This window comes from Grammomys surdaster, unplaced genomic scaffold (genome assembly GCF_004785775.1).
Source record: "Grammomys surdaster isolate TR1022 unplaced genomic scaffold, NIH_TR_1.0 125928, whole genome shotgun sequence".
In the NCBI taxonomy this organism is placed as follows: Eukaryota; Metazoa; Chordata; class Mammalia; order Rodentia; family Muridae; genus Grammomys; species Grammomys surdaster.
The window spans coordinates 3,549,988-3,569,835 of NW_021620751.1; the positions used below are offsets into that span (position 1 = coordinate 3,549,988).

Here is a 19,848-nt window from a genome sequence, read left to right on the forward strand (position 1 = left end):
TTTCATTTAAAAAAATTCTGTGCTTAAGTGTGTTTTGTATATCTGAACACTTCGTTCTCCCACTGTACTGAAGGTGTCAGGAATCCATCTTTCCTGCAGGAAAGCTGCTTGCTGGAGCCTCCTTGTTTCTGTCAAGAAGGCACTTTTGATGCCTTTTCAAAGTCTATGCAGTATTTCTCTGGGAAAGAATCCCTCTTTAACATATTTTTCCACTAGAAACAGCTTGAGGTCCAACACTAGCATAATAGTTTGTGGAATTTTTAAAAAGTACTTTTAAAGCTCTCATTTAAATCATTTTCCAAAGCTTTTATTTGTGTGTGTGTGTGTGTGTGTGTGTGTGTGTGTATGTGTGTGTGTGTCTTGCTTTCCCTCCTAATAAAGTTGATTTGGAACTGCAGTAATGTGGCAAGTCCTTCTGCAGAACTCAATTTATGCAATGAAGGTAATGCTCAGAAAAAAATGAGAGACTGAGGACTTTGTCAGTAAAAGACCACTATGAAGGAGTTCTCTCCTAACATTCAGGGAGAAATGGTTTAATTTCCCAAAATGCAATGCTTTTTCTAATGTCGCTAAGTTTGAATGCTCTCTGAGCATGTCGGTTTTAATGTAAGCTTCCCAGATGGACAGGTGTACACAGAACCTCCAGAACAGAAATAAAGATTGACATATGAGGCAGGGATTGCTGAGCTGTGGAAATACCCTCCAGACCTGAGCAGCAGGAAGAAAGGGTGTTTTTTTGGGGGGGAGAGGAGAGATAGGGGAAGAGAGAGACAGAGACAGAAAGAGGTGATTCACTGGGACCTGTCCCTGGGCCATCAATGCTGGGTGAATGAGGTACAGCATTGAGGTCAGTGGTTGCTGGTAGTCTGCCACTCATTAATAGTATGACTCCTTATGCCGTTTCAGACACCCTTACCACCCCGTCATTCTTCTGCATTTTTTCCTCCTGGACTTCTCTAATTAGAAAATCCATTTCCCCACCCATTTTCCCAGTCAGATCACTTGTACCAAACTAAATTCATCTATTTAGATAAAAATGAGTGGATTTTCTCTTTCTAAGGTAAACAAGGTAATTTGAGCTCTGAGACTACCAAGCGACATGGTCTTTACAATTCTATTAATTTTTCCACTTAGAGAGTTTGGCTTTTTGATGCAGAAAAGGTATGTTAAATGTGGAATAACTGAGACATTTAACAAGATAGCAGAATCAGAACTCATAATTCATTTTTAGTAATTCAGCTAGGTATATGGAAATAGCATATAGCTGTAGCCAAATACAAGTTATTTTTGTATTCTAAATTCCATTGTCCTGACATGCTAAACATAGAGTGGATTTTATTAGATATTGATAGGGTTATAGGAAAGAACATAAAAAGAAAGACTGTTGCAACATGACAAGACTTGCTTTGTACAAACCTGGATAATTCTCAAAGGGGAAAAAATTCTCTAGAAATAGAGAGATGGCTCAGTCAGCAAAGTTTGTACCACACAAGCATGAGAACCTGAGTTCCTGATTCCCTGCACCTATTGGAAAACTGGGCATGCATTGATTTCTGCCCTTCACACACACACACACACACACACACACACACACACACACCTCACACATAAACACACAAACACACAATTTTCTCATTACAGCACTCTTTAAATTAGCTGCAAATATCAATTTCCTATAAAATTTCATAGTTCCTCCTCCAGAGAAGTTCATGACTTTATTAAGAGCTTTATGGCATCCCGTACTTCTTTTCCCTCTCTAATAAAACAAACTGGAAAAAATCTACTTTCTTATGGACTAATGTCTGATAACTCTTTTCTTTCTTTTTCAACAAAGAGGGGTAACACAATACATTGCTCTTGAGAATGTGGTACGTGGTTCATCAGGGCTGCCTGTGGAGAGTCATGGAGCATTCTATGTTGCCTGCTCTTAAACAGTTTATCCTTTTATTATGTCCACTGGACACTTGTAGAAGACAAAGTCTAGCTGGGGAGAGTTCTTGTTTTCTCTTTTTTGAGACATGTCCTTTTTAGACCTAGGCTGGTTCCAACTTTTGATCCCCCATCTCAGCCTCCAAGGCTGAGATTACGGGATTACAAGTCTGAACTACTGTATCTAGAGATAGCTTTTGACTTTGAGTGAAAGAGAAATTGGGAAGTATTAAAATTAAAGCAGGTCATCCAGACAGATTGCCAGGCTCCAAAATCCATGTAGAGTGGAATAACTCCAACTACCTACTAGTTCTGACTACAAGATCTGTTTTTATTTATTTTGTTTGTGTTTGTTTTTGTTTTTTCTTACTAGAAGTGGTGGGTGGTAATATTCCTACAGTTCAATCCAGACTGGTAAATGATTTAAATCATTATATTCAACTAAGATATCATGTCTAATCATATTAATAAAGTTTCACTGGATTGAAGTGATTTTGCTTTTGCTGTGTTGAGTACAGGGTATCTCTATGTTGTAGTCCTACCTGGCCTGGAATTTGCTATGTAGACCTTGCTGGCCTCAAACTCTCAGAGATCCACCTGTCTCTGCCTAAAGCAGTTGTTTTATACTTTCATAACTTGCTATCTTTGTGACATTAAGAACCTTAGGTATGATCAACAGCATTCCATAGTAGCTCTTTGCTGAACAAATATTAATTATTATATTAGCAAATAATTAGACTTTGGTGAATTCTCCATGATCATTTCTCTTAATGTTCAGTTTTTAGTTCAATACTGTGGCCCTGTTACACAGTTTTAAATATTCATTACTGTTAGGCAATGTGACTGTCATCAACTTCATTCAGTTTTGTTGTATTTGTTCCACACAGCCGAAACTTGTGTGAACGAGTACAGTGTCAGCATACTGCAGCCTACAGCTTTTTCCCCCCTCCTGTTTATTGAAAATGTCCAACAGATACCTGGAAGTCTTTAATGTAGCTTGAAAAAAAGTTTAAAAATTGGGAAACACCAGGCTAAAACAAGGACTTCTGACAGTGTTTTCTGAATAGGAACGCTTACGAACTACCTAAAGAGGAACACGGGAGAATACAGGAGAGTGAAGAGAGGGTCTGGTGGAGACCTAGTAAGATGTGACTTAGAAAGCACAGGGTTAATCTGAAGGTGAATGAACATCTGTGGTGTGTTAGCTAGCTTCTTATTGATGTGATAAAACACTAACAAACACAACTCGGGGTTTATTCTGCCTTGCAGTGGGGCTGTTATGGCACAGGAGCTTGAGGGAGTTCTGCACGCTTTACACACAGTCAGGCATCAAAGAGTAACTGACTAATACCGCAGCCCACCAGTCCATGTGCTTTTTCCCTTTCCCAACCCCTTTTTAATAGGTTGCTCCCATGGAATGTTACTGCTTATGCTGAGGGTGGGTTTCTCTGTTTCTTTGTATTCCATAATAATATGGATGCAAAAAAATGTAAAATACAGATCATAGGAAAATCTGCTTTTATATTTATAGTACTAAGGCTTCTATAAAGCATTTACATGTTCATGTGTATATTATATTCATACATATATACAATATGTACAGTTACAGGAAATAAACTGAAACTAACAGTCATGCATACTCCCACTACCAAGACACAGAACTTTACCAAGATTCCTATTCTATTCTGTACCCTCCCAAAGCTCAGCTCTTCTTTCCCCCTGACTGTCGAACTTCCTTCTTGAATCCAACGTTGTCTTATATGTGCCACTAAGGTTAACCTATCATTGGACTTTAAAACAATTCTTTAGTCTTACCTTTGAAATTTAGATGCATGAGATGATGCTTTGTAGACAAGTGTTGATTATAACACTTGGTCACATGTATGTGCACTTCGCACAAAGATGATTCATTTTGTAGAATTTTGTATCAGCATTTGTTTGATTCTCCGAGGGCTAGAAATATTAGTTGCTTATAGTTTTGCTATTATGAATAGTGCAACTTCAATTTTTTGTACTAATTTCCAGTTATGTTTATTATAGAGACCAAAAATTATACATATAGAAATGGAATTACTAGCTATGAGGTCCTAATCATCAAGTTATCTTTAAGTAATGAAGTATGAGCAAATATTTTCAAAATGATTGTGATAGTTGGGCCAAAAGCAATTCATGAGCGTTCCTTTTCTGCCACCTGCTGGTCATTGTCAGATTCAAATCTGTCAGACAGTTGACCACTTGACTGCATAAGAGTAGTTACTGGTCTCTATGTTTTTTTCTCCTTATTACAAATGCACTTTGTAATAAGGATATGTGAATATAGTTTCACATAGTTATGGAAATTTTGAACATAGAAATTTAGAATTAGATTATGTTTAATTTGTAGATTAGTTTAAAGAGAAATAGTTGGTGACTCTTTTAAACTATTATATCATTTTATAATATTCATGTAGTCTGTGAAATAAGATCTTTAAATTCTTTAAATAACATTTAAAAGGTTTTCTTTTTGTATATTTCTTCTCAAACCTATGTCTATAAACTTCTGTGTCTTTTATTTGAATGTGGTACATAGTATCTTTCAGACTGCACTCTCTGATGCTTGAAGTATAATTTTTATATCATTGGTATTGTAATGATATATTCATACGGTACTTTGAATTTTCTTGATAGACAGTTATGGCATATGTCACTAATGGTAGTTTTTCATTCACGGTCATTTATACCTTTATCTAGCTTTCCTGGGCTGCTGAGACATTCAAGTGCAGTGCGTCTTTGAATGCAGGTAGTGATAGCAAGTATGTTGTTTGGTTCTCGACAAACCTCCTAAGCATTTCACCTCTAAGTATGTAGTTATAAGTACATAATTTGAAAATAGTGTATTGTTTTCTTTTATAGTATGAATTAATGCCAACTTACATTATTCTTATTGTTATTTATTATTGCTATTATTATTAATCACCATCATAATAATCATCATTATCGTTATTATTATTTTTTTCTACTTCTAGTTCATTGATGGCCAAGTCTACACCTAATGAGCTTCATGAATCCTGGGGGTTTGGGTAGAACTTTCTGCTTTGAGAAGAGTAGTTAAAATTTCAGAACTAATTTTTAAAAATCATTACAAAAGTAAAAACAGAAATCTGTATTTACGGTTTCGACTATCAGACTTTTACTCTCCTGTCAGAAGCCATTTGGATGGGCTAAGGCTAGCTGGTGGCCTTCCTGGAGATGGCCCACCCCCACTGTTTTTGTCATGGTCTGCGACAAGTAACCTCTGAGAGGTAAGGTCCCAAAGAGACTTCATCTCAGGATTGCTTCTTGCAGCTGATATGCCTTTCCTGTCATTATTAAATTAATAGAATAATCCTTGTGCATTGGCCTCCCCTATTGAGCGGATTTCCTGCAGATCAACATAAAGATGAATTTTCATAAATTAATACTGTTTAGATTAATTAATGACTCTATAGAATTCCTGATTTGACTCAAATAATCTTAGGAAAAAAAAGTTTTAAGAAGTGGTTTTAGTTGTTTTACTAGAAAGATGTAACAAAGTTAGAATCAAAAATAGAATTTGCATACTCTTCATAATAGTAAGTAAAGGATGCATAATAAGAAATGCAATGAGCTTCCATAGTTAAACTAAAAAGATAAATAGGCTTGGAACAAATTTATGTTCAAGGAAGAACATTTAGGTCTGTGGATGAAGCCTCAGGCGTGCAGTGTGATAAAACAAGGTCATGTAAAAACTGTTGTTTTGAATTTATAATGAGTTTACAGAATAAAATATGGGTTTGTGCTTGTTATTAGTATCCTGTTACTCCCCTTTTATGTAACATTTTATCTATGAGGTAATTCTTTCTAGCATAGAGAACATTTTGTACTAAGGATATGAAAGGCTGAAAGCAGTAAAGAAAGGGGGTGCAGCCATTTTCCATTTCACCCTGTGTGTCCATGTCTGTGTGAGTGACATCTTTCCTTTTCTTTTTCTCTCTGGTTTAAAAAAATAAAAAGTTAAGGAGCTCACTGATCAGCGAGAGACTTTTGGCTGACTTGCCAGAAAAGAAAAAGTAGCACTAGCAATAAATCCTGTACTGAATTTTCCGCTGCTATACAGCATGTGTTAATCACCAGAGAAGTGTATAAAGTAAATAAGAGTTATGTTTTCCAGAGCTTAATGAAGCACAGAAGAGTTAGAGAATTAAAGGCCGGAGATCTTCCATCCTTCGAACTGTATCCGATGCTGTGTTCCACTTCAGGCAGGCTCCTGGCACTATCCAATAAGAACTGAGGTACCATTAAGAGTACAAAATGAACAAACAGAAACAAAACAAGAGAGAAGAAAAGGACTGTCAGAGACAATGCTAAATGATATGTAGCAAAAATTTAGTGACAGCAACTTTGAAAAATGTTGTGTAAGCTATCAAAACTAGCATATAACTTTCTACATAGTAACACATAGTTGCTGAACAGTTCATCACAAAACGTTCCTATCTTAAATTAAAGCGGTATTAATGAGAGGTAATAATGACAGAAATGCTATTAGAACATTATTTCGAAAAATATGCAGTTAATGCAACACCTGAAGCAAATTTATTTTGGACATAAAAATAATCATTAAAAACAATAAATAATACAAAGTTACTTTGAAATTTTAAACCCAAATAGTTTCCATGTTAGAATTCACATACAGAAATGGAAGCTATTAATGGAGGCTCTAATGAATGTATGGCAGATAGTTGTTATAGAGGAGATTTAAGCATGACAAATGTTGTTTAAAAAATTATAGGAGGGTAAGCTCCTGCACACACCAGGTTAAAAATGTGAGTCAAGACATTTATCCAATATCCCAACTACCAAGCTGAAGCTGAGCCACTTACTTAAGCTTTAGGGAAACCATGATTAGAGAGTATGTAGGTCACGTTTCAAATACCGTAGCAAATACCTGAGATGAATCAAGTCAAAAAGAGGAATAGTCAAACATATGCCACATCGCTTTGAGGTCAATGAACTACCAATAAGTGCCTGTGGCTGGACAGTCAACCAGGTGGGAGCACTTGAATGAGGCAGCTCATTCATCTCATGATTGGAGCACATGAGTGAGGTGGCTCATTCATTTCACAGCCAGGTGTGAAGCACAGAGAGAAAGGTCAGAGTCTTGCAATCTTCTTTGGGAAATTAAAGACTTCTCGTTAGACCCTACTTTCTAGAGGCTTCACCAACTCCCAACAGTATTATGGGCTGGAGGCTCTATGCCTTTCACACATGAGACTTTGGATAACATTTATCCAAGCCAAGGTTGAGAGATAATAGTCAAATTTCCCCACCAGTCCTGTCTCAGTTGGGATGAGAGTAATGTTCTTTCTGTTTTAATGAAGTAATAATGTAAGTCATCTGAAGCAATCCAATGTTAACTCTTCAACTGTTATCCTATTGCTCTGTCCAAGTGTACAAGTTAAAAAATATGAAAAGTCAAGTACCTTTTGGGTCTGGACAAAGTTTTCAAGTCCTTCTGCATTCATAAAACCAATCTCCTTTATTTCTCAGAACATTTTTTCTCTTCTATGTAGTTTTGGCCAATTTAAGAATTAAAAATGAAGCCTATTGATACCATTAACATACATTGTGATTTTATTCTTTAATGCTTCCTTTCCTTGATGATAGAATTTTTTTGTTGTTAGATAACAGACAGTTGTGAATTGCTGTTTGTATTTTCTGCTCCCTTAAGAGGGATAACCCGAGGAGGAGTAGATCACATCATCAGGTGATGTCAGGTGAAATCTTAATTGGTCAAGTAAAAGCTAGAGCCTGTGATTGGGGGTTGAAAGAAAGAGACAGAGCTGAAAGTTTTAGAGGAGGAGGAGAAGAGAAGAGGAGATAGAGGACAGAGGGAGATGGAGGAAGAAGAAGTTGAAGCTAGGGATTTCATAGATGGGTATATTTCATAGTGTAGTGGTATATCTGCCCAATCTAGGCTCACAGCTTGTATTCATATTAATTGGTTCTGTTTTTCTTACATGGGCATTTTGGGGCTGGAGATTTACCATTATAAATCTGGCTGGTATAAGTCTCTAGTGTTTTCATTTCACTGGACTAAAGGGAGATGAGTGAGTGGTAGCTGCAGGACAGCCTCAGGGGATGGATGGCCTGAGAAATGTGGGCGGCAGCTCCAGCCTTTCAGGTTAAACTGGTTTGGTTAGTTTAGCAAGCTAGCTGCAGGATCCAGGACAAGACAGCCTCAAAGAGCCAGCCTTGGGGGGTGGGGGGTTGGGGGGCGAATGGGCAAAACCATTGATGCAAGCGTATAGCCGGATTTAACGTGGTGGGTTCTTTTAAAACTGCATGTTACAATAAAAATGTCAACTCTATGGTTGATTTAGGGCTATACACTTTATGTGATGTGGCAGAACATTGAGACCTATGTTACATTTATCTCCACTAAGCATATAAATGAGCTATCTTATTCAGATCAACATGTAGATCATATACAAACTGAATATCGATATATTGAATAATCTAAATTAAAAAATGTTTCTCTTTTGGAAGAAATCCCATATCTACAACCTACTTGTTCAAAGGGCAGTTTCAAACAATCAGCAAATCCCTGGGTGCAAAAGGGATGAGGGTAGTCCTTGGGACAAAGACTGAAGTGTATGTGTTATGGAGGTGCAGGGAATGTCAATAGGCAAGTGAACAGAAGTAATACAGAGATGGAGAGACTCCTTAAGAATGTCACAGTTAAACCAGCTCTCCTGTTCCTCTGCCATCAACTGAGGCCATGCTGCTGCGCACTGTGTCAGGGGAAGGTCTGACTGAGGTTCTTCCATGGTCACCACAGATAAAACATCCTATATCCAGTAATCCCAACAAATTACATGTGGGTAGAATGAAAAGGTCCCATGCCCTGCATCTCACAGTAAACCATCAGAACACAAGACTACAACTTATGAGAAATAAATGCAATCTCCTAAAGGCCAGTGTTGAATGCAAGAAGAGTAGGCCTAGTTAAGTAAGTCTCTAGACCAGTGACTCTCAACCTTCCTAATGCTGTGATCCTCCTGTTGTGGTACCTCCCCCCCCCCAGCCATAAAGTTATTCTCCTTGCTACTTTACAATTGTGATTTTGCTCTTGCTGTGAATTGTAATGTAAATACCTATGTTTTCTGGAGGTCTTAGTTGAGCCTTGTGAAAGAGTCTTTTCAACCTCCCAAAGGGGTCATGATCACAGGTTGACTCAACCTCCCAAATTGGTCATGACTACAGATTGAGAACTATTGCTTTAGACAGTACAAATACAATTTCCCCATTTTGTAACTGAATTGACCTGAATGTCTGGATTTACGGCATGGTCATTGTAACAAAATCAGTGTTGTGATGGCACAAAGACAGATATATAAGCCAAAAGAATAGAACAGAAGGTCCAGAAGCAGGTCATCTAATTCTTGACAAAAACTGTCAACAATATATGGGAGAAAAGAAGACATCTATAACAAATGATGCTTGAAAAATTAGGATATCTACATGTAGAAGAATAAACCTACACACTTAGCTCTCTGGAAAAAAACCCCAACAACACAAAATGGATTAAAGATCTTAACGTACAAACAGAAACTGGGCTCCATGGATAATCAAGTGTTTCTTGTGCAAACATGGGGACCTGCGTTCAGATCCCCAGAGCCCATTCAAAGCTGGAGATGGTGGTATGTTTTAGTTCTTTGTATATTTGGAGTACAAGTTCTCAACAAATATTTTGCAAACACCCCACCGCATTTTCCCCCCTTGGCTTCTCATTCTCTTAACAGATTTTATTTTCCACGGCAGAATTTTTAAAAATCTTCTACACGCTATGATAAAGTGTTAGTGTTATATATAAAGTCTCGATGCCAAGACTTTCTTCCGTGCTCTGTGTTTAATTGCCTTCTACCAGCCAGAGGATGCACCGCTGCTCTTGATGGGATTTTCACAGAACAAGATCTCTAACATCTGAGACTTTCCATTAACAAGTTCCCTCAGTCAGACAGCAGCTCTGAAACAGATCATGCTCCTCACATCACAGTCATGGCTTGGCCTTGGGAGGAATATTTCCTGTTAGATTTGACTCTGATTGGATTGTCTTTTCCTATGGCTTTAATTTTTGCTTTCACATTGCAAACTCCGTCTGCTTCGAGGAACCACAAACTCTAAGGAGTGCAATGGATCTTCTGGATGCTGCAGAGTCATAGAAATCCCAGGGCCATCTTTGTTTCTCCCTCTCCTTGAGTTTCTTTCTAAAGGTGTCCTAAAGTCACACAGGGAGTGAAAAGCAAAGACCTGAAACTACAGCTCCAGGTTGCCCTCCTGTAACCATGGAAACCAGACCAGGGACCAGAGCTGCGCCTCGGGGCACAGGGGGCGTGCAGCCTGCAGGAAAGGCGGAGGCCTTCCCTGCGCTCCCGAGGCGACAGCGCGCGGGTCGGAGCCAAGTTGCCCGCCACCCCGCGGCCACCAGCGGAGCCTCTGCCTCCTCGGGGCTCGGCCCCGCCCGGCTCGCCGGAACCCTGCTGAGGGCCCCGGGCGTGCGGCAGAGTCGACCGCAGGACCCCCGGAGGCTGACAGCGAGGCATGGCGACTCGGGCCCGCGGCTTCTCGCTGCTCCGGGGCCGCCTGGGCCGAGGGCCCGCGCGGGCCCCGGGCGTAGCGGAGCGCGCGTGGCGGGGCTTCGGGAGCAGCGGCCGAAGGTAGGAGCTGCGGGTAGGGGCTGCGCGCAGGGCGGAGCGCGCGGGGCGGCGGTGGGGCCTGCGGAGGCCTGGGGTGACCACAGTGCAAGGAGCTCAGGCGATGGGCCGCGGGCGTGGGCAGCTCGCTCGGACCCCGGCTTTGTTCAGGCTGTTCTTGTGCGAGCAGGCGTAGGCGCTGTGGAGACAGTCGACCAACCTTTCGGTTTCAGTGTTCTTTTGTCACTGGGCTTTGCTGAAGTCTTTCCCACCTCTGAATGTCTTAATGGTTTCATGCTGGCCTCTCTCTTGCCAGCCTTCGGATTTGGTTGCTGCATGGGACAATGAAAAGACATCGCGGTGCCCATGAACAGGCCATCCTGCCTCATCTTTTCCTTGTCTGCTGGAGAATCCAACCTATGGAACAACAATTCACAATGTCTTACCCAGGGTCTTCGAATTCAGCAAACCTCGTTTGTAAACTTTCAGGGCTTCCAGTAATGTACTTTCGCTGCTTTCCTAGGTGGCTGGAGACTCGCTTGTCCGTGCATATTTACTTTGTGTCCTCAAGGAAAGTAAACAGCGATGCTGTGTCCACAGATGCTGTGTAATTTAAACTAACTCCCCATCAGATGTTTTTGGATCGTAGTCTCGAGTCACTAAAATTTAAAGTACTTTCTGTAGTTTTAACTTCGGCGATGGTTTATAATAAGTAGGTCTATAGAAGAAGATATGTGGAAATGATAGTGGTTCAGAATTCTATTGCTGTACACTGTTAGGCTGTAGTAGCGTTGGGATTTGCTTTTTCTCTCGACATTGCCAGAGTGCTCTGCTCCCTTGGAAGAACAGATTTGGAATGGTTCTGTTTGCAATCCAGAGTTGAAGGGATTATCTACTAACAGTATTCTATTTAAATTGTTATCCTTGGAATCTCAAGTTTTTAGTGCTTCCCTCTAGACTAAAGGCACTGTACAAGTTGATTAATGTCCCTTCCTCAGTTCGATGTCTCCATCCCCTATTTGCTCCATGCCTAATGCCTGCTGAGACAACACTTACAACCCCAATATTTGGTTGTAGGCACATATTCCACACCCACAAACACATAGATATCCAAACACTCATGGAGATTTCCCGTCCTGTAATTTGTATTTTGATCTGGTGGCAGGCCTTGGGTTTGAACTCTGACACATACATAAAGAATACCTTTAGTGGCCACATTAGAATTAAAAGTACAGTAGGTTTTGGAAGACGATTTTTCAAACTGTGATAATAAAGGACATTACTTTGTGCCTGCCTGCTTTCTGTTCTGTTTGATACAGATTACAATTGCATAGATAAAAGAAATGCCATTTGTAGTGGTTTTGTTTTTAAGATGGCACTAATTAAGTTCAGATATGGTGGTATTTTTTGACATTTCTTTTGGTGCTGACCGATATACCCGCTGGCCAGGCTGGCTATAAGGATGAGAAACACCGGTAGAACGGGTGTATCTCGGGTGGGGAGGAACGTGGACAGTGTGTTGATGTTTATTGGTGTCTCTTTTCTCTTTTAGGACCAGCAGAGAGAAGAGACTCCATCTTCCAGAGGTCGCCACTGTCTGCCTCCCCACTCAGTCATCTTTTTAAGTGACACCTCATTTGTCTGGCCCCTCATAGTGAGTGTCACACTTAGCATCACTCCTGTTGGCGTGACATTTAAATCACAGTATATTTTTTATTGGAAATTATTCTTGATTACATAAACTCCCCCAATGGCATTAACTATATTAAATTAACCAGTTTGTCACACTATAGAGCCCTTATAAAGAAAAAAAGATTGTTGACATTTTTATGTTTCATGTCTAAGTAGACACCTATAAAAATGGAACACACTAAGTATTGTCTACATGGAGGGTTAATTTAGTAAGTTGAATTTCAAGAAATAATATTTGATGCAGTTTGGAAGCTATACAATCTCATAATATTATTTAACCGTTCATTTTGCAATAATTTCCCCCTTTAGAATTTTTTGGTCAGGTATCCTGTTTATGCACAAAAATTACAGCTTAATAATTGAAGGAAATTGATGTAAATGCATATGTCTTTCTATTTTTTTGAAGCTTCTTTTGTTATGAAAAGAACTACTGGTCAAAATGTTGAAAAAAAAAAACAACCATTGTTGGTGCTTAAATTATTCCCTCTTTGTGGTACTATGTAAGGACTTTTCTAGTCAGAGTAGCTTTGGTTTAAAACACTGCATAAGTCTGGGGCAAGTGCACTGGGAGGAACTTAGCAGCTGCCTAGCCCTTTGGGGCAGGAATGTCACAGACTTTGCACATTAGCTAGTACTGGGCTCAAGGCAGATTTACAGGTGACCCACAACATGGGTAGTTCTACACGGCTTGTTTACATCATTTCTGTAGCTCAATGAGATCTCATATATTTGTTCACACTGCTACCACTGGTTTTTCAAGCCATGGATTTAGTACATTCTCCTTTTGCTCTCCCGACAGATGCCTTTTAGCCACTATGACATTTGGAACACCAGCCTACAGCTTTTCCTACTATTTCGCCTTTATACTTCACTGTGAATAGCTTTGTAATATTTGCTGCTGATCTAGCTTTTTAAAAAGCCCCCATTTTTTGGAGTCAGAAAAAGATTCTAGTTTATGATATTTAAATATGTTAGAAGGAGTGGCCCAATAATTGTCACAGGATGGGTTTTAATAGTAACACTGCTAACGTCTTCAGAATCTCCCTTCTAGGACTTACTCAGGATTTCCTTTTCTGCAGAGTTACTGTTTGCTTTAAAGACCTTTAATCCTCCCTGAAGCTTAAAGAATCCAGAATCCAATTAGGACTATGACAAAATCTGATTTTAAAAAATTATTTATTTATTTATTTTATGTACACCGTAGCTGTCTTCAGCCACACCAGTAGAGAGCATCAGATCCCATTACAGATGGTTGTGAGCCACCATCTGGTTGCTGGGAATTGAACTCAGGACCTCTGGAAGAGCAATGTTCTGAACCACTGAGCCATCTCTCATCTATCCCCCAAAGCTGATTTTTATCTAAATTGATTTTGGTGAAGGGAGAACTAGTCATAAAGGCTACCAATGCAGTTTCTCAAAATTGTACTGTTTTGTTGGCAAAGGTGATCATGTGATCTGTTTCCTGTTGGACTTAGTTATCTTAGCTACAGCTTTGTTTGCTAAGCAGCTCTGTTATTTTACATTTGGAAGCTAAATGTTTCACCACTTGGTGTCTTATATTTAAATTTTATCCTTTCAAGTATGTCTCAGCTGTCCAGAGAGGGTGTGCTAATGTAATACCCTCAAGATCAAATTTTCAGAGTAACAGTGCTAGATCACAGCCCTGCCCTGGTAAAACCCTGATCACCTGATCACTTTAAGAAGCCAGATCCCACAGTCTGAAGAAACCAGGCCACACCTCCTGCAACACTGTGGGACACTTAGGAAGTCTTGCTGTACTGTGATTTCTTAGTTCCCAATTGGTGGTCTTGCCCAGTGCCTTGTTTCACCATATTCCTTGCCAAGGAAGCTACCCCAGATTAAACCACCTGTTGTGGGACTTCCACCACCCCTGAAAGGATATGAGTTGGATATTTACTTTTTCTTTCAGGGGTTCTCTGAAGTCTTCTTGTAAGTCTCCCTCCCATCATCTTGTTCAGAGAATTGGTCGGTTTCTCTCTCTCTCTCCCTCTCCCTCTCTCTCTTCTCCTACCCCCCCCTTTCTGTTAATGAAGCTCCTTTCCAGGTTTTAAAGGAAAGATTCTTTTTTCTCTTTAAGGTCTCATTTGTGCTGTCTCTGGTACACACACACGAACGAGTGCACATGTGTGCATGCATATACTTTCATAAATCTGTCTATACATTTTTCTAAAGTGATATTTTTTGTGTGTGACCATGGAGATTGAACCCAAGACCATAGAAGTGCTGAGCAAGTGCAGTAACCAGAGAAATACACTTTTGGCATACAAGTTATACTTATTTCTCTGAGACAGGACTCACTATATAGCCCTGGATGGCCTGAAACTATATAGGCTGGCCTCAAACTCACAAAGATCTGACTGTTTTTGCCTCCTGAATGTTCAGATTAAAGGTGTATCACTACGCCTGGATAAAATATACTTTGCTAAACTCTAAATATAACCAGATTCATTACTATTTTCTCAGATTCCCATAATGAAGCATATCTTAATATCGGACCCGATAGATAGAACTGAGGGAATCCATGAACCTGGAAAGGAGATCACTAACATCTGATTGGTTGATTCAGTGTTTCCCCCTTGTAAATACTGGCAACAAATCATATTAATGTTATTGTCCATCAGTTCTTGTGAGGTCACTAATACACAGATATACTCTAACATCACAGTTGATTAAGATATCACAAAACATCATCTATTTTCATCACGTGGATAATATGGTACACACTATAAGACTTACCCCCCCACTCTGGGCTATCTTGATAAAATTGGTTTCTCTTGTAATTCTGTGTATTCACATCTGAAACCATTCTTCTGAGAATATGTCCAGGGACTTCTTCGGGTGAACCAGGGCTTCTTATGGAATCAAATTCTTTCCTGGAGAAGAATATAAATGATCTTGTGGTCTCTGTTTGGTATATGAGTATATTTTTTGATAATTACTAATACTTTGGTTTTATTTGAGGGTTCTAAATTGACAAGCTATAAAATTGACATTGGAACGAATCATACGCAACAGACCATTTTTTGCTCTATTGCTTTGTTTATTTCCACATATATGATTTTTCATAAAAATTGCTTCAGTTTTTGAGTGAAGTACTTAAGGTGGGAAATAAAATGCCCATAATATGAGCCTAAGCTTAATGTTCATTAGTATTCATTTACTTTAAAAATATGCCACAAAAGGCTCAGGATTGTTGTTATTAGCTTTATTGTATCTATTCTATATCTGACTTTGCCTTGATTCTTTTGGATATTTTTAACACAAACTTCAAGTACCCATGTTGTGCCTCAAGGCATACAGTGCAGAAGCTGAACTCGTGGAGGCCTTAGAATGGTTTATGATAATATGAGACCTTTTCATCTTTACAGACCTTAAAGCAGTTCCTTGATGCTCTAATTAAAGTTATAATTAAATGGAAATCTGAAGGGCTTGCCAAGTGTCCAAGTTGATTGCTGTATTGGTCTTGACTAGGCTCTGGTACTTACGGAGCATTATGTTGATATACAAAAAGTTGGCTTTCTTTTTAATTGGTCTTCTCAGGTTTGTTATACGCTATACCCTGTATTTGATTATAATAACCATAGTTTAAGAAAGTTACATGTTTATAAATAAGACAAATAAGCTCCTAGAAACATGGCTAAATACAGATAGATGGCTCTCTACCCATATTGCTCCAGGTTATGTGTCTCCATTGGTTAAGAGAACTAGAAAGTAGAACCATTTTGTAAACTAGCCAGGCAACTTTTAGCCTTGCTGGGTAAGATCAGCAGAGAGCATTGGGTGTAATCCTGGTTCTTTGGAAGCAATTGCCTGTGGACCAGGATTATACCCAATCGCTCTGGGTTCCACTGAGTAACTTTTATTGCACAGGGCTGCTCTTCCACACCCCTTGCCTTCTGCAGTGATTTATTACTTACTAATAAAGTCACATTTAGCAGCTGGCTCAGCAACAGAGAAGAGAGGCCATGGGAAAGTCTTCCTGCCTTCCTTGGGAGCTGATCAAGATATTTCCATAATTTCAGGAAATAGCATCCAAGCTAGTTACCACAGGTGTGCTGTGAGGGCTACCTCTAAGGGGTCAAGCTAGGTGTACTTTTGATTTGAACCAGTGACCACAAAACAATTTCTGAGAAATAAAAAGGATTTTAAAATTATAAAAAAATACTCACTTATATTACTTGTTGTCTTAGAAACATATTATGGAACTTATGAATAGTACCTTCAGAATATTTTCAATAATATTTTAAGAAAGTTTGTTTACTTACATAGTAAAGCAAATTTTTCATATAAACTTTTAGAATTTTAACTTTTAGTTAGACTGAATAATTACTCTTAGCACTTATGACAAATTTGAATCGCTTTCATAGTTATGCCTTTTTTGCTACTGATACTCAGATTTTTCTGGGAAAAGTTAAGCATATACTTAATTTAAAAAATATCTTGCAATATTTTACAAGCTTTAACTTTACATGTTTTCTTTTGCCAAATAGTAATAATTTTAGTTTTAAAATTATTTCATCTCCAGATATTAAAGTACTGCTAAGCTTAGGACAAACCTCTAAATCAAACAGTTTCTATCTTTATTTCACATTAAAATATAAAGATATGTTTGTTTACATAAATTCACAGGTAATATCTGTCTCCTTTTGGAATGTCTTTGCACCACAGTCTGTGAGATAAATTCATCATGAAAGAGGAGCTGAGACCAAGGGAGGGAGGGGAATCTTTATTCAGAATTATTAAATGAGAAAAGAATCTATGTTTAATAAAAGAGGAAAAAAGAAAACAAAAAAGATAAAGCCATCCATCACAAAAGTTGTTTGATTTTAAGAACTATCTAAATATAAGATGTAGTAAAATTGTTTTTTCAGTTGTATTTTTATATGTTTTAAGGTATAACCTACATGAAAATATTAAGCTCACTCATTCAATATTTTTTTTTACATAAGTCGGAGCATTTACACTGGGGTTATAGAAGTCTGCATTCCTCCATAGTTTTACATTGCATGACTTCAGTTACCACCCAGCATGCCGTTCTACATACTGTGATGTAATCTTGCACCGTCTTTCATCGTCCCCTTCAGATGGAAAGCATCCTTTGCTCGGAGCGCTCATGCTGCTTGTGTGACCTGCACAGTGTCCGTTTAGAAGCCGCCTCAGTTATAATCTGTGCTACGGCAGGGTTTGTTTTCACACATGCAAAGGGTCTGAGACTGTGACTTCAGAATCCGGTGGCAGAAAGGCTACTGCATAGACGTTGACATTTAGACATTTACTAAGTTTGCTACAAACAGAGAAAGCAGTAGGAATCCATTCACCCCTCCCATAAGCTAGAAGTCTGATAATAAGCTATGGTGGCTCCATGCTTCCTCTCCCCATCTCTGGGTTTTGCCACAGTCCTTGATTTCGTTAGGCTGTGTTGGCATGACTCCAGTCTTTCCCTCGGTCATCACTCAGCTCTCTCCCCTCCATGTTTTATACGATACCCTGGGTCTGTTGAAAGGACAGCAGTCACAGTGAAGTAAGGCTTTTCTGTATGATATCTTAGATGCACAAGCAAAGCCCTTATTTCCAAACATGGTCACCTTCACAAGTACTTGAATTGAGGAGTTAACATATTCTTTTTGTTTTGTTTCTTGGAAGGAACAGATTAATGCACCATATAACTTCAAAATTACATGCACATTGAATTATCATTTAATTAGTTTAGCTCTTTGGTTTATGAATTTCTTTTTATAAACTTTTCTTTCATTGATTGAAATTTGCCTAAAACCTTGCAAGGCGGAAGGTGCCTTCTCTTTTTGACCCACTTTTGATTATATTGACTAACAATTTCTATCAGATTTCAAATAAAATGTAACAGTTTGTAGGTATGATAAACTGATTTATAAAATAGTTTTTTCAAACCCTTACCATTTCTGAAATCTGACTGTAGGCATCAGAGAGTGATTATTCTATGATAAAATATTTTTGTATTAGATATAAATTTTATCATTAGTTTTAAATGTTTAAATTATAGCAACTATGTTAATATGTATAGTATTAATTTGTTATGGCTTTATATTTCTGTTGATGGATTATTATAATCTATTTGCACATTGCTAAGAATATCTGTATATTCAATGAAGAATTTTGAGTGCGTTTAGTCATAATAAGTTTCTTCAAACTGAAAGTAGATCTCTTATTTATACAAGGGGATTAATCCTGTTTCAAGAGGGATGGTTCTTAACTGTGGCTTTAAGGAGCCAAGTATAGATTTTTAACAAAACACCAGGGTTTTAAAGTCTGACAACTCTTGGCCAATCTGTCTGAATAACTGTCTAGCCATGTAAGAAAGCAAAAGTGCAAAGCCTAGAGGCAAACATAGTTGCATTTCATTTTAAAACTGAGAATATTTTTTCAAAAAAAACTATAGAACAAGTGAGAATACAGACTACATCCTAGTAATACCTTCTTCTTAGATTCACTGATGGAATGTTTTGAATGAACAAAGGGTGCTGGCACCAGCAAGATGGCAGAGTAGGTCTTTTCAGTTCTCCCTTCTCAAAATCAAGTTGAACATCCTCCCACAACTGGAAATACTTTCGTACATATGGATGTATCCAGTGAAAGAGTGGGACACCTTAATGTATTATCTAAAGAGAGGGGGCATTGAGAAGGGTGAGAAGGGCAATCACAGGTTACCTGCACAGTTACATCCATCAGACTCCAGTAGAACAGTCTGGAGGGCACACACACATGACTAAAGGGGGAGTGAAGGCAGCTCTCAGCCTTGCTGCAGACCCCAGCACCATGCCTGGCTTATTAAAAAAGCTTGTATGAAACAAATGCTGCTAGGCACACTCTAGGCCAGCCCCAGTTGACTCAGTCTCCAGGCTTGCTCTGGCCTAGCGGTTGGCACACATGGCTCCATGTTCTAGGTCTCCACTAGGTTCCAGACTGACCTCAGCAGCAGGCTGTACACCATTCCTCTAGGCTTCTTCAGGTATCCTCCAATGCTGGGATGACTCTTTCAGCCACAAATTCCAAATCAGCATCTCAAGACTCAGTTTTAGAACCACTCCAATATCAGGCCAGCATCTGCAGACATCAAAACTGCTGTCTATTCCACAGTCTTAGGCCTTAAAGTAGTATTCACATCCTTTAACCGTAGGTGAGTCCCTGCCGATAGAAGACCTAGAAATCAGGCTTACCATAATAGACACACAACATCAGCTAAAACAATCCCATTCCAAAGCCAGGCTGTATATCCATGGAATTAGATAAAGCTCATCCTAGTATCAAATTTACCCAGATGGATTTAGGTTTCATGTAATTTTGTGTGGATTCAGGCTCCAGATTTACCCCCATAGATACATTCTACAGACCTGGCTCCTAGTACCTAATGGCTTCACTCATGATCACTATCAAAAATTTAAGAATATCAACACTTAATGAATGCTTCCAAAAAAAAAGAGGAAGAAACAGTTTAAAGTTCGTTAGGCGAGATCAACATTACCTTGATAGCCAGTTGACA

General features: G+C 38.9%; 1 protein-coding gene across 1 annotated transcript in view; it reads left to right on the forward strand.

Moving 5' to 3' along the window:
* Positions 1-10,430: 10,430 nt before the first annotated feature.
* The window catches only part of Mthfd2l (methylenetetrahydrofolate dehydrogenase (NADP+ dependent) 2 like), an 88,003-nt gene continuing 78,585 nt past the window's right edge, over positions 10,431-19,848 (forward strand). The window contains exon 1 of the mRNA XM_028752652.1: positions 10,431-10,643. Within this exon, the coding sequence (XP_028608485.1) occupies positions 10,528-10,643 (116 nt within the window). The 5' untranslated portion in view covers positions 10,431-10,527. The remainder of the gene's footprint in view (positions 10,644-19,848) is intronic.